The 14,491-nt window shown below is 39.7% G+C and overlaps 1 protein-coding gene across 1 annotated transcript in view; it reads left to right on the top strand.

Annotated features, from left to right (window-relative positions):
• Positions 1-3,480, top strand: part of grin3a (glutamate receptor, ionotropic, N-methyl-D-aspartate 3A) — a 35,544-nt gene extending 32,064 nt beyond the window's left edge. Inside the window, exons 7-9 of the mRNA XM_052117304.1 lie at positions 464-628; positions 795-865; positions 3,144-3,480. Of these exons, the coding sequence (XP_051973264.1) occupies positions 464-628; positions 795-865; positions 3,144-3,480 (573 nt within the window). The remainder of the gene's footprint in view (positions 1-463; positions 629-794; positions 866-3,143) is intronic.
• Positions 3,481-14,491: the final 11,011 nt, after the last annotated feature.

Here is a 14,491-nt window from a genome sequence, read left to right as displayed (position 1 = left end):
TTGCACCATTTCATTAATCACAGTACACCCAAAGTTTGCGTGCATACACCCACAGACAGTGTAAGCACTCCCACCCAATTGCGCAATGCGTTGGCACGAAAATTGGGCTTAGATTAGAGGTCTCACGAAAATTGGCATAGCGCACATTAGTTGCACGTAGCACACAGTCGTTGCGCATAGCGTCAGACAGAGCCATTCTCTATATCTTTTAAATGATTTTACAAATTACAAATCTTTCTAGACCAAAATTCTTAAACATGCTGTTGCAAAGACATTAGTAATGTGCTTAATGCTTATTATAGTGCCAACTAGGGTCGAAGGGGGTATATAGTTTTCATTTCAGAATGAGCATTTAGATGACATATAGAAGTTAAACAGATATGGACTAAAAGCCTCAAAACTCGTTTTGGTGTGCTGTCTTCTTGCATCTTTTATAACCTCAACATTGTGTTGTTTATTCCAGACTCTACAGATGGGGATAAAGCACTTCTCAGGATTATTTGTCATGCTATGCATTGGAGTTGCCCTGTCTCTACTCACTACTCTAGGTGAACACATCCTCCATCGCTGGGTGATACCCAGGATGCAGAACTCTTCACAGCATACGTACTGGCTTCACACTAGTCAAGTGAGTAGATTTGTAGTGTTGTGTGTAGTGTGCTGATTTTATTAAACAATCATATTTCATCTAGGTCACGTATTGTATTAGTAGGGGAACTTTTAGCTAATTATTTGCTTTGTACTTCTTAATCCAAATTTTCTGTAATAACACTTAATTTAATCTGTTCTGTCAGAGATTACATCGAGCGCTTAACCCGAGATTCAAAGAAGACAAATTACAGACGGTCGCAAAGCCAGAGAAAAGGTAAACTGCTCTCACAAGCATTGAATTAAATAAACAAAGTAGGGTCATTCTAAGGAAAATGTAATTTGAGTTAATACTTAATACTTATATAGTTAACTACTGAAATTAGACCCATTGTTTGATTCAAATAATGTTTTGTTTAATCCGACCCCATTATGCTGTGGCATTTTCCCCTTGTGCACAAAACATCGGGTTGGGAAAAAATATGTTTTTACATAGAAATTTTGTTTTGCAATCATAATGTGTGGTTTATTACTAGGCACACTGAATCTGAGTAATTCTACCAGAAGGTACTGAGTTCTAAACTCACCGACCACTTTATTAGGTACTCCTGAACATCTACTTATTCATACGAATATCTCATCAGCCAATCATATGGCAGCAGTGCAATGATAAAATCAGGCAGATATGGGTCAGGAGCTGCAGTTAATGTTCACATCAACCATCAGAATAGGCAAAAAATATGATTTCAGTAGTTTTGACCATGGCAAGATTGTTGGTGCCAGATGCACTGGTTTGAATATTTCTGTAACTGCTGATCTCCCGTGATTTTCACACACAACAGTCTCTATTCTGCGGACAGAAATGACTTGTTGATGAGAGAGATCAACAGAGAATGGCCAGACTGGTTCGAGTTGACAGAAAGGCTATGGTAACCCAGATAACCACTTTGTACAATTGTAGTGAGAAGTTAGAATTCACAACATGTCGAACCTTGAGGTGAATGGGCTACAACAGCTGAAGACCATGTCGGGTTCCACTTCTGTCAGCCAAGAACAGAAAACTGAGGATGCTGTGGGTACAGTCTCACCAAAACTGGACAACTAAAGAGTGGAAAATCATAGCCTGGTCTGATGAATTTCAATTTCTGCTAAGGTACACAGATGGTATGCCCAAGGCCCAAGGCTGACAGAAGTGGATATTGACATGGTCTTCTGCTGTTGTAGCCCATTCACCTCAAGGGTCGACGTGTACAATTGTACAGAGTCTGAGTTACCGTAGACTTTCTGTCAGCTCGAATCAATCTAGCCATTCTCCGTTGACCTCTCTCATCAACAAGGCATTTATGTCAGTATAACAACCGCTCCCTGGATGTTTTCGGTTTTTGGCATCAGTTTGAATAAACGCTAGAGAATGTTGTGCATGAAAATCCCAGGAGATCAGCAGTTACAGAAATACTCAAACTAGCCCATCTGGCACCAAAAATCATGCCACGGTCGAAATCACTGAGATCACATTTTTTCCTAATTTTGATGGTTGATATGAACATTAACTCCTGACCTGTATCTGCTTGATTTTTGCATTGCACTGCTGCCACACGATTGGCTGATTAGATAATCACATGAATATGGAGGTGTACAGGTGTTGCTAATAAAGTGGTCAGTGAGTGTATATCCACAATAAAAATATATAAATTCCAAACTAACTATGGCGAGGTTAAATCCATGTAGCTCTTTAGGGTTTGACTCATGGTAATTAAAACTAAATAACTATTGGTATTTTGAATGGCTATAACATAGTATTTAAGATTGGTGGTGAGTGTTTCACCCCCAACAAGTATCAGTAATTGGTAAACCTGTAATTTTAGTAGTAATCTGGTAACAATTTACAATAAGGTTGTATTTGTTAACATTAGTTAACACAGTAGTTCAAATGAACTAACAATGAACAATCATCTTGCAGCATTTAATATTATTGGTTAATGTTAATTTCAACATATACTAATACATTTTTTTTACATAAAAAATTGTGTTTGTTTAGTTAAAGCATTATGAACTAGTATGAACTAACAATGAACAATAGTATTTCAACAAATTAACATTACCAAAGATAAATACATACTGTAAAAATCCCTTTTTAAGGTTTAGTTCATGACACTAATGCATTCATTAATGTTAACAAAAAGAACCTTATTGTAAGTGTTACTAATAACATTTTCAAATGAAAAATAAATAATAATAATACTAATTGTATACTTTTTCTTAAAATTTTCTGACACAAACTGCACTGTTTTCAAGGACGACCCACTAATCAGCCAAACAGCTATTGCATGTGTACTAGATAATTAGATGTGACAAGATGTGCTTGGGATAGTCTTTATTAAACTGTTTGGTTTTTCTAAGTTGGGTTTTCCATAGCATAAACCTGTACTATACTGTATATTACTACATAATACCAATTTTGATAGATAATTAGCAATCATACATTTAGGTGGCATACTTTGGAATATTAGTATTTACAAACGAAAAATTGTCTTGTCTTCCTTGCCCCAATTAAGCTGTAATGTTGGAAACAATCAACAAACACCATGGAACTCTTTGGGAATGTCCAATTGTAATCAAAGGAAAATGTCCAATCAGGAGGGGCAACAGAATGACCTAGAATGTTCACAGTGCAAGGAGCTCTTGCCCCTACAGGAGAAGAGAATGCTCCCTCTACAGACCACGTCCAATGGGAGAACAGATCTGCTGGGTCTGGCGCAGAACCCAATAGTACAGGAACTGACAGACCTGGAAACACAGATCCAGCTCATCAAAAAACAACTACAGCTCGCCATGAAGAAAAAAAAAGAGCTGGAGCAGTATCAGAAGACAAAGACTCCGACTGAGCCCTAGAGTTTTGAAAAATCTTTCTATAGCTGGTGTTTTCTGGGTTGCAGTTTTAAAGACTTGGACCTAAGGGTTGATTATTTCAATTGCTGTTCCTAAGGGAACAAGACTGTCTCTGCACATTTTTGAAGTCCTTTTTTACTTTGATTTACTTTTATTTGATTCCTCATCGAACTAAATTTGAAAAAGTACAGAGGAGGAAATGAAACTAAGTCATGAGTTGGAAGTAAGCGGTGTATATTTCTGTATTCCCAGACGTTTAATTCTGTGTATACCCTGTTTTTATGGGGTGATGTGAAAGACAGTGTGTAAATGCCTCAAGGGAAGATCATTTAAGAAGATACATTTGTCAAAGTGAAATTTATTTAAGGTGTCAAAGTGTGCTGTATGATAGCGTCTCCTGCATATTGATACACAGAGCTGAGATTTTTTTTTTTTTTTAAGAAGAAAGGCAGACTTTCATCTCTTGGGTTGTAACGGGACAGTCTTCACCTTCAAAACATGCTGTTAACCTTGAAAGCATTTTGTTTCTAACAATTAAAAATACTTTGAGATAAATGTGTGTGAGATACATTTCAGACTTTCAAATCTTTTTTAATTAATTTAAATTAATTACAATAATCTTGACAAGATGATCAGATACTCAGGGATGGGAATCTTAAGAGCGTTGACTCCACTTAACGATTTGTATTGCTTAACTGTTCAATTAACAAATTATTTAGTGAAAATGCATGCAACCAGCGAAGACATCATAATAGTATAAAGATTACACTATATATATATATATATATATATATATATATATATATATATATATATATATATATATATATCTTCAAGGTCTGGTAAGATGGTAAGTGAACAATCAGTTCTCGTAGTCAACATGTTGAATGGAGGAGAAATGGGCAGGAGTAAAGACCCGAGGGACTTTGACAAGGGCCACATTTTTATGGCTAGACAACTGGGTCAGAGCATCTCTGAAATGGCAAGGCTTGTGGGGTGCTCCCATTCAGCAGCGGTGAGTACCTGCCGACAATTTTCTGAGGAGGGAGAAACCACAAACCGGCAACAGGGTGTTGGGCACCCAAGGCTCATCGATGTGAGGGCAACAAAGGCTATAATGTCTGGTCCAAAACGACAGAAAGTCTACTGTATCACAAGTCACAGAAAATTGTAATGATGGTTAGGGGAGGAATGTGTCACAACACACAGTGCAACGACCCTGATATGTATGGGGCTGAGAACAACAGTGTGCCCATGATGACCCCTGCCCACCATCAGAAGCACCTACAATGGGCACACGAGCATCGGGACTGGACCTAAGGAATTCATTAAAATGTTTAATGTGTTAATTTTTCTTAATCACAGTTAACACATTTACCAATTATCTTATTCGATTCTGACATAAGCCACTCCGTGTGAGTTTTGAAGACTGGTTGGAATAGGGCAGAACCTTTGCACTGTGACATACACACAACAGCGATTCACGTGTCAATGATCAAGTCATGGAGAAAGGGCCTTTTAACCATAATATTTGGTACAAAATAAACCCAAATGGGACTTGTGATAAGCCACATTTACACAACCCACTGAAATTTAGCATCAGTGACCCTGTGTCACGTTTCAGATAATTCTCTGAATGAAACAAGATATTCTGTGCAAGCCCTTTTCATTTGGAATTTAAAGCAGCAAATCATGTAAAAGTGGCTTCACGATTGCTGTAGCAAAGTGGATAGTGACTAAAATATTGTGGAGGATGAGGGTTTAGGAGATTTAATGCCCATTAGAATGAAAAGGCAAACTACAGGGACTAGATGTTTCAATTAGTTAACCTCCCACTTAGACTCTGGGAAACATTAAATGTAACTTGAATTTGTGCTTTTTGGTGCATTTCTATCTTTATACTGTGGAATGTTTTGTTTGGAAAATGCTAATAAAACATTATTGTTACATATTGTTTTCTTTTCTAAGAAGGAAGTATATGCAATTTGACAGAAAATATAGAAGATTAACAGCTGAATTTGAAAAAGGTCAACTTTGAGTTAATCATGATTAATTATGAAAAATAATGTGATTCATCGAAATTAAACATTTTAATCAAATAACAGCACTATATAAATTATATGATGAAATATGATATAAAAAAACATCTGTTGTCTTTTGTTCTTGTTACAGTATATAGACCACCAGGCCCATATTCAGATTAGCTTAGAGAATTTGTTGATTTTCTGTCAGATCTAGTAGTTACTGTGGATAGAGCTTTATCATTGGTCATTCACATAGAGAAAGAAAATTATACATTAAGATGAGCATTTATCTATATTCTCAACTCTGTTGGGGTCAGACAAAATGTGAAAAGATCAACTCATTGCCATAATCATATGCTAGGTTTAATTCTGTCATATGGACTTGATGTTGATATAATTGCAATTCTGCTGCAGTGCGATGACATCTCAGATCATTACCTCATCTTGTATGCTTAGCAAAGGACACTCAATCTATGCTGCGTTATTGATCGGGTAGAACTATTCTTTCTACCACTAAAGATATCTTCACAAATAATCTTCCAGATTTGTCTCAAATACTCAGTAAAGCAAAACATTTAGAAGAACTTGATGTAGTCACAGAAAATGTAGATACAGTCTTCTCTAGCACTCTTGATAATGTCACCCCCTTTTAATTAAAGGGAAATGCCCCACACCGTGGTACAATGATCATACTCATGTTCTCTAGTGAGCAGCTCAGAAAATGGAGAGCAAGTAGAAGAGTAAAAATTAGAGGTCTTTTGTGGTGCATGGAATGATCTAAAAGCTAGCAGGTCTGCATATTTTAGCAAACTCATAGAACATAACCACAATAACCCTAGATGTTTATCCAGTACTGCGGATACATTTGTAAGGAATAAATGTCATAATTAATGACTTTATGAATTTCTTTACTGATAAAATGTCTAATCATTAGAAACAAAATTGGAATTATGCAACCATTGGAAATAGCACCTCAGAAAACAGTGTCATATATTATACCCCACAAGCATCCTTTGATGTCATAAGAGCTAATCAAACTTTTCAAAACAGATCTTAAATCTCCCATTTATGTGAAATATATTTGAAAAGGTAGTGTCCTCCCAACTATGTTTTTTTTTTTATAAAAAAAAATTGTATATATGAAGAATTTCAGTCAGGATTTAGGCCCCATCGATGTACAGTGACTGCACTTAACAGAGTTACAAATTACTTGCTCTTATATCACCTGGTAGCAGCCGCATTTTACTTCTAGTGCTTTTAGATCTTAGTGCTTTTAGCTGCCTTCGACACTATATGTAACAAAATTATCTTGGATAGGCTTATCAATTATGTTGGCATTTGTGGACAGGCACAAGCTTGGTTTAGGTCCTATTTATCTGACCACTTCCACTTTGTCTCTGTAATGGACGAGGGACGAGGAATCGTCAGATCAAACTTAAGTTAAGTATGGAGTGCCACAGGGATCGGTTTTAGGGCCTCTCCTTTTCTCCTGATATATGCTTCTCCTGGGAGACATTATCAGGAATTTTGGGTTTAGTTTTCACTGTTATGCCAGCAATTCTCAACTTTCTATTTCCTCAAAACCCAATGAAATTTCACAATTCTCCAAGTTAGCAGATTGGATCAATGATATCAAAGATGGATGGCTAGAAATTTCCTTCTACTCAATTCCAACAAAACAGAGGTACGAATTATTGGACTAAAAACCTCTAAAATAAAATATAATTTGACTCTCAGTGGATGTACTGTCACATTATCTTTTACATTCACAATGACTGTAGAACAGCATTCTTCCATCTCAGAAATATTGCTAAGTTACAAAAAATAAATAATAACCGTGAAAAAATAATGAATGCATTCATGACCTCAAAACTAGATTATTGTAATGCATTACTGGAAGGATGTTCTTCAGGTTCCATAAATAAACTTCAGTTAGTTCAAAATGACTAGATTAATGACTAGAATCAAGTAATATGATTATATCAGCCCAATCATAGTGTCGCTACATTGGCTACCAGTTACATTTCGTATTAATTTTAAAATACTTCTAACTTCTTACAAAGCTTTGAATGGTCTAGCTCCACAGTACTTATGTGACATTCTATCACACTTTATTCCCTCACGTTCACTAAGATCACAAAATTCTGGCCTGTTAATAATACCTAGAATATTAACATCCACAAAAGGAGGTAGATCATTTTCCTATTTGGCTTCTAAACTATGGAATAGTCTTTCGAACATGGTTCGGGACTCAGACACAATCTCTCAGTTTGAGTCTAGACTAAAAACTCATCTTTTCAGCCAGGCATACACCTAATTTATCCATCAACTCATAGTTATGCTGCATTAGTTAAGTCTGCCGGTTAAGTTATGCTGTTTGTAAGTGAGCCTAGTTTCCCTCAAGGTTATTTTTTCTCCATTAACCAACATCTTATGGATATAATTTGTATTATATATAATTTTGAAAAAATCTAAATAACTTTACAGATCTTTATTGTAAAGGGTTTAAACAATGTTTTCCATGCTTGTTCAAGGAACCATAAACAATTAATAAACATGCACCTGTGGAACGGTCGTTAATACACTAACAGCCTACAGACGGTAGGCAATTAAGGTCACAGTTATAAAAACTTTATAAGAGCTTTATAATGACTCTGAAAAACACCAAAAGAAAGATGCCCAGGATCTCTGTTCATCTGTGTGAATGTGCCTTAGGCATGCTGCATGGAGGCATGAGGACTGCAGATTTGGCCAGGGCAATACATTGCAATGTATGTACTGTGAGATTTAAGACAGCACTACAGGGAGACAGGAAGGATAGCTAATTGTCCTCGCAGTGGCAGACCAGGTGTAACAACACCTGCACAGGATCAGTACTGTACATGAGAATATCACACCTGTGGGACAGGTACAGGATGGCAAGAATAACTGCCCGAGTAACACCAGGAATGCACAATCCCTCCATCAGTGCTCAGACTGTCTGACTGTGAGAGAGGCTGGACTGAGGGCTTGTAGGCATGTTGTAAGGCAGGTCTTTACCAGACATCACCTGAAACAACGTTGCCTATGGGCACAAACCCACCTTCGCTGGACCAGACAGGACTGGCAAAAAAGTACAGTGCTCTTCACTGACGAGTCATAGTTTTGTCTCACCGGGGGTGATGGTCGGACTCCCGTTTATCATCGAAGGAATGAGCGTTACACCTAGGCCTGTACTCTGGAGCGGGATCGATTTTGGAAGTGGAGGGTCTGTCATGGTCTGGGGCGGTGTGTCAAAGCATCATTGGAATGAGCTTGTTGTCATTGCAGGCAATCTCAATGCTGCACGTTACAGGGAAAAAATCCCTTCCTGCAGGCTCATCCTGACATGTCCATCCTGCATGACAATGCCACCAGCCACACTGCTCATTCTGTGCATGAGTTCTTGCAAGACAGGGATGTCAGTGTTCTGTCATGGCCAGTGAAGGGCCCGGATCTCAATCCCTGAGACCTGTTGGATCGTAGGGTGAGGCTAGCCCATGCCCCCCAGAAATGTCTGGGAACTTGCAAGTGCCTTAGTGGAAGAGTGAGGTAACATCTCACAGCAAGAACTGGCAAATCTGGTGCATTCCATGAGGAATAGATGCACTGCAGTACTTAATGCAGCTGGTGGCCACATCGGATACTGACTGTTACTTTTGATTTTGACCCCCTCCTTGTTCAGGGGCAAATCGTTAAATTTCTGTTAGTCACATGTCTGTGAAACTTGTTCAGTTTATGTCTTAGTTGTTGAATCTTTTTATGTTCATACAAATATTTATGCTTGTTAAATTTAATGAAAATAAAACTGTTGAAAGTGAGAGGACGTTTCTTTTATTTTGCTGCATATATATATATATATATATATATATATATATATATATATATATATATATATATATATACAGCTGGTCTCTTAATTTTTTCCAGACCTGTATATACACCGATCAGCCACAACATTAAAATCACCTGCCTAATATTGTGTAGATGTCAGATGGGCAGGTTTAAATTTTCTTTAACTGCTGGTTTCCTGGGATTTTCACTCACAACAGTCTCTAGAATTTACTCAGAATGGTGCAAAATCAGCAGATCAACAGAGAATGGCCAGGCTGGTTTGAACTAACAAAGTCTGCTGGTAATTCTGCATTTTGAGATGTGGGTTGGCACTGTTTTGGTAACACAAGGGGGACCTACACAATACTAGGCTGGTGGTTTTACTGTTGTGGCTGATCGGTGTATGTAAATGGCAATAAAAATGTATGTGAACCCTAAATTTAACTTAAAATATTGTTTGATCTTTTAAGTTACAATAATGAACAAACACAATGTTTTGACTTAAAACACACGGACCAAGGATATCCCTGGAAAAGACGGTGTTGGACATATCTGTCTGCATTCATGGTGTTCTCACAGATGTGTGAGTTACCCATGCCATGGGCACTGACACACCCCTGGCCCACACAGATACTGGCTTTTTGACCTGATGCTAATAATAGCCTTATTCTAATAACCTTTTCCTCTTCTTTTCCTCGAGTTCGAATCCAGGGTGGGCTGAGTAACTCAAGCCAGGTCTCCTAAGCAACCAAATTGGCCCGATTGCTAGGGAGGGTAGAGTCACATGGGGTAACATCCTTGTGGTCACAATTAGTGGTTCCCGCTCTCAATGGGGCATGTGGTAAGATGTTTGGATTGACGGTCTCAGAAGCGGAGGCAACTGAGACTTGTCCACCGCCACCTGGACTGAGGTGAGCAACCGCACCTCCACGAGGACCTACTAAGTAGTGGGAACTGGGCATTCCAAATTGGGAGAAAACAGAATAAAAATAAATAAATAAAATAAAACTCTTCGGACCAAAAAACACAGTTCTACTTTCCATCTAAGATGAGATCGAGCCCAAGGAAGTCAGCAGCGCTTCTGGACAGTGTTGATGTAGGGCTTCTGCTTTGCATAGTAAATTCTTAACTTACATCTGTGGATGCAGCATCGAGTGGTGTTGCCTAACAAAGGTTCCCTTTCTGTCGCTCTCTCCACATTGTGTCAGAGAAGCGACACTAGGGGTCTCTCTTGAGCGCCAATATCCACCTCTGATCTATGAAAAAAGGCCAATGAGAGTTGGCAGCCGGTATTTGCATGTCCCGCCCCCGGACATACGGGTATTTAAGCGGCGCAAACACGGGAGTTCATTCAGAAAATTTCTTCGTAGCCGATGGTCGTGTCTGCAATTGCTGCGTGTTACACACCAAGTTCCTGTCATTCCTCTGCTGCATGCTGTTGAATTCCACGGCGCACAACAGCGGCTTTCTCCTGTTTGCACGGCTGTGCATTCCTGCCCCTGGGTGCTTCAACAGTGCAGATCATAAAAAGAACTCTCTCGAGTCCTTTTTTCTTAAAAGAGTGATTTTATTTAAAAGAGTAATTTCCTCTAAAAGAGCAAAACACAGCGGCGTTGAACGTCCTTTTAAGGACGCGTCTTTATAAAGATGCCTTTCCGCCCCTGTGTTGTTCCTGGATGCGGTAGAGTGCTCTCCGCTTCAGACGGCCACAGGCGTTGTCTCGTGTGTCTGGGTAGCGATCACACCGAGGCTGCGTTTGTGGATGGTTCATGTTCTCACTGCGAGAACATGACCATGACAACGTTGCGGTCGCGGCTTGCTTACAACCGTAAGCAAGCCACTCCAGCCGCCCCCCGCATTGCTCCTTCAACTGTCTAGAGCTGCTGGCTGTTTTCCTTGCCCTGAGGAAGTTTCTCCCATTAATTCGGGGCAAGCACGTCCTAGTCAGGACAGACAGCACCATGGTCGTAGCCTACATAAATCGCCAAGGCGGAGTACGCTCCCTCCACATGTCACAGCTCGCCCGTCTTCTCCTCCTTTGGAGTCAGCAGCGACTCAAGTCACTGCGCGCCACTCACATCCCCAGCAACCTCAATGTGATAGCGGACGCGCTGTCGAGACAAAGCTTGCCTGGTGGAGAGTGGAGGCTCCACCCCTAGTCGGTCCAGCTGATTTGGGTCCGGTTCGGCAAGGCCCAGGTAGACCTGTTTGCCTCCCAAGAAACCTCCCACTGCCCGCACTGGTATGCCCGGACAGAGGCTGCCCTCGGGGCAGATGCTTTGGCACACAGCTGGCCCGCGGGGCTGCGCAAGTATGCATTTCCCCCAGTGAGCCTTCTTGCACAGGTGCTATGCAAGGTCAGGGAGGACGAAGAGCAAGTCATTCTGGTGGCCCCCTACTGGCCCACCTGGACTTGGTTCTCGGACCTCACGCTCCTCACGACAGCCCCACCCTGGCGAATTCCCCTGAGGAAGGACCTTCTGAAAGAAGGGCTAAGACCCCCTTCCCTCAATGCGTGTAAGGGCCCCAGCCGTAGTTGCTCTATGCGAGAAACATAGAGAGAAAAGAGGCCCAGCCAGGCGGCCATCACCTTGTTCCCCCCTCCAGGGCAACGATAATGATTCTGATGGCTAGAATGGGGCATTGGGGAAGGGTACGTGCAGTCTGATACAGTTGGTCATCCTGCATGTAAGAATACCTGCTCGGTCCTGTATCAGCAGTTCACGTACACGGCTCAGCGAATGGCACTTTTATAAGTGGACCCCTAGTGTCGCTTCTCTGACACAACGTGGAGAGAGCGACAGAAGGGGAACATCTAGGTTACGCATGTAACCTCCGTTCCCCGATGGAGGGAACGAGACGTTGTGTCTTCCCCGCCACGTCGCTGAGCCGAGCCACTGTTGTGGCCGGACCATTTTCGGCTCCTCAGAAAAATCCTGAATGAACTCCCGTATTTGCGCCGCTTAAATACCTGTATGTCCGGGGGCGGGACATGCAAATACCAGCTGCCAACTCTCATTGACCTTTTTTCATAGATCAGGGGTGGATATCGGCGCTCAAGAGAGACCCCTAGTGTCGCTTCTCTGACACAACCGTCTTGTTCCCTCCATTGGGGAACGGAGGTTACATACGTAACCTAGACGTTTAGTAAGTTATCCCAAGCCAATGTTCATGATATCCATTACTAATGAATTAAAATTTTTAAGACAGTGATGTCTGAGGGATCAGAGATCACGTGCATTCAATGGAGCCTTCAATACAGCAAAGCGTGAATATAAATTACAAATCACTCCATTTTGTTTTTATTGGCATTTTTCATACTGTCCCAACTTTTTTGGGAATTGGGGTTGTAGTTACTTTTATAAAAAACTTTACTTTCACGAATGTTTTTTGGATAAGGTTAGGGATTTGACATGGCTATTCTGCAACATACTGAATCCATTTATAGTTACTGTGTTGCTAATAATGCCTTGGCATTGCATCATTGCATCATTAAATGTTCCATTTTCTTTTGTTTTAGATCACAGACAGTCGCTCATGACATTCTGCTGCAGTATTCATTGGTCCATTAATGATTGCAAGTAATTGAAGCCCTGAAGCAGCAAAGCTACCCCACACTGTTTATTCTGTTACCAACAGCTGGTATCAGGATATGCTGTTGACATGCAGTGATTTGTTTCCTCCAAACTTTGTACTGTGCCAGTCCAGTTTTTGGCTTTGAAGTTTCTCATTTGTTCAGGTCATTGAATAATGCCATGTGGTATTAAGTCACTATAAGCAGACTAAAAACACTAACACTAAAAATTCTTAATATATCAAGAAATACAATGGCAAGAAAAAGTATGTGAACCCTTTGGAATTAGCTGGTTTTCTGCATTAATTGGATTTTAAAATATGATCTCATCTTCATCAAAGCCACGAGTATAGACAAACATAACACACACACTTATAAACGTTCATGTCTTTATTTAACACATCACATTAAACATTCACAATTCTGTGGAAAAAAACAAGTGAACCCTTGGATTTAATAACTGTTCGATCCTCCTTTGGTGGCAATAACCTCAACCAAGCATTTCAGTAAGATGCGTATTAGACCTGCACAATGTCTGGTGTGAACAGCTCTCTTGAGGTCTTTCCACAGGGTTAAGCTCTGGGATCTGACAGGGCCACTCCAAAAGGTGATTTTTTTAAGCCATTATGTAGTGATGTTTAGGGTCATTGTCCTGCTGCATCACTCACCTTCGTTTACCAGTCTGGCATAATAGCGTAAGGAGACCAAAAGAGGGTGATATAGTATTCACCGAAGCCGGTCATGGTCATGACACACACACACACACACACACACACACACACACACACACACACACACACACACACACACACACAACTGTATGTAGCCAAAAAAGGTTTTTTATTCAAGCAGACAAACCACAAAAATACTTGTTACTCAGAATAATTGGCTCTATGAAAGATATTTATTCACAATATATCATTCAGTTATACTAGAGTAAATAACCTTTGATAATGATCTGGGTTGAATTTAATGGTAAACAATGCTACTTGCGCTCCATGGCACTTCAGAATGTTGACACTGAGCATTGGCGGTGTGTGCGTACCTTTGTAGAAATTAAATAATTGTTTTGAATTTTAGAACACATCATGTCATCCACCCGATGTGTCCGATGTGCGACCTCATTTAATTAACCCTGCCACTAACACTATACCAAAGTTGTGTTGATAAATACATATGTCTGAAGAGACAAAGACTATTGTGAAACAATCAGCCCTATTTATATATGAAAATAAAATTGATATAGATATATATATATATATATATATATATATATATATATATATATATATATATATATATAATCATAAGGAAAATCTTCAGATTATCGATGCGTAAAAAAGGCATCAATACCAAGCCTAATGTTAACTAGTTCTAATAATCCTTCAAGTCTTTAGATGTTACTCTAGGGTTCTTTTTTTTAACACATTGAGCATTCTGTGGTGTGCCCTTCTAGTGGACAGCCACTTCTAGGGAGAGTAGCCACAGTAATAAATCATCTCCATTTATAGACATTTTGTCTAACTGTGGACAAATAAATATATCTAAGCTCTTCGAGATAACT

Source organism: Xyrauchen texanus, chromosome 44 (genome assembly GCF_025860055.1).
Source record: "Xyrauchen texanus isolate HMW12.3.18 chromosome 44, RBS_HiC_50CHRs, whole genome shotgun sequence".
Lineage (NCBI taxonomy): Eukaryota > Metazoa > Chordata > Actinopteri > Cypriniformes > Catostomidae > Xyrauchen > Xyrauchen texanus.
The sequence above is the reverse complement of the archived record's forward strand: the minus strand, read 5'-3'. Positions and strand labels throughout refer to the sequence as shown.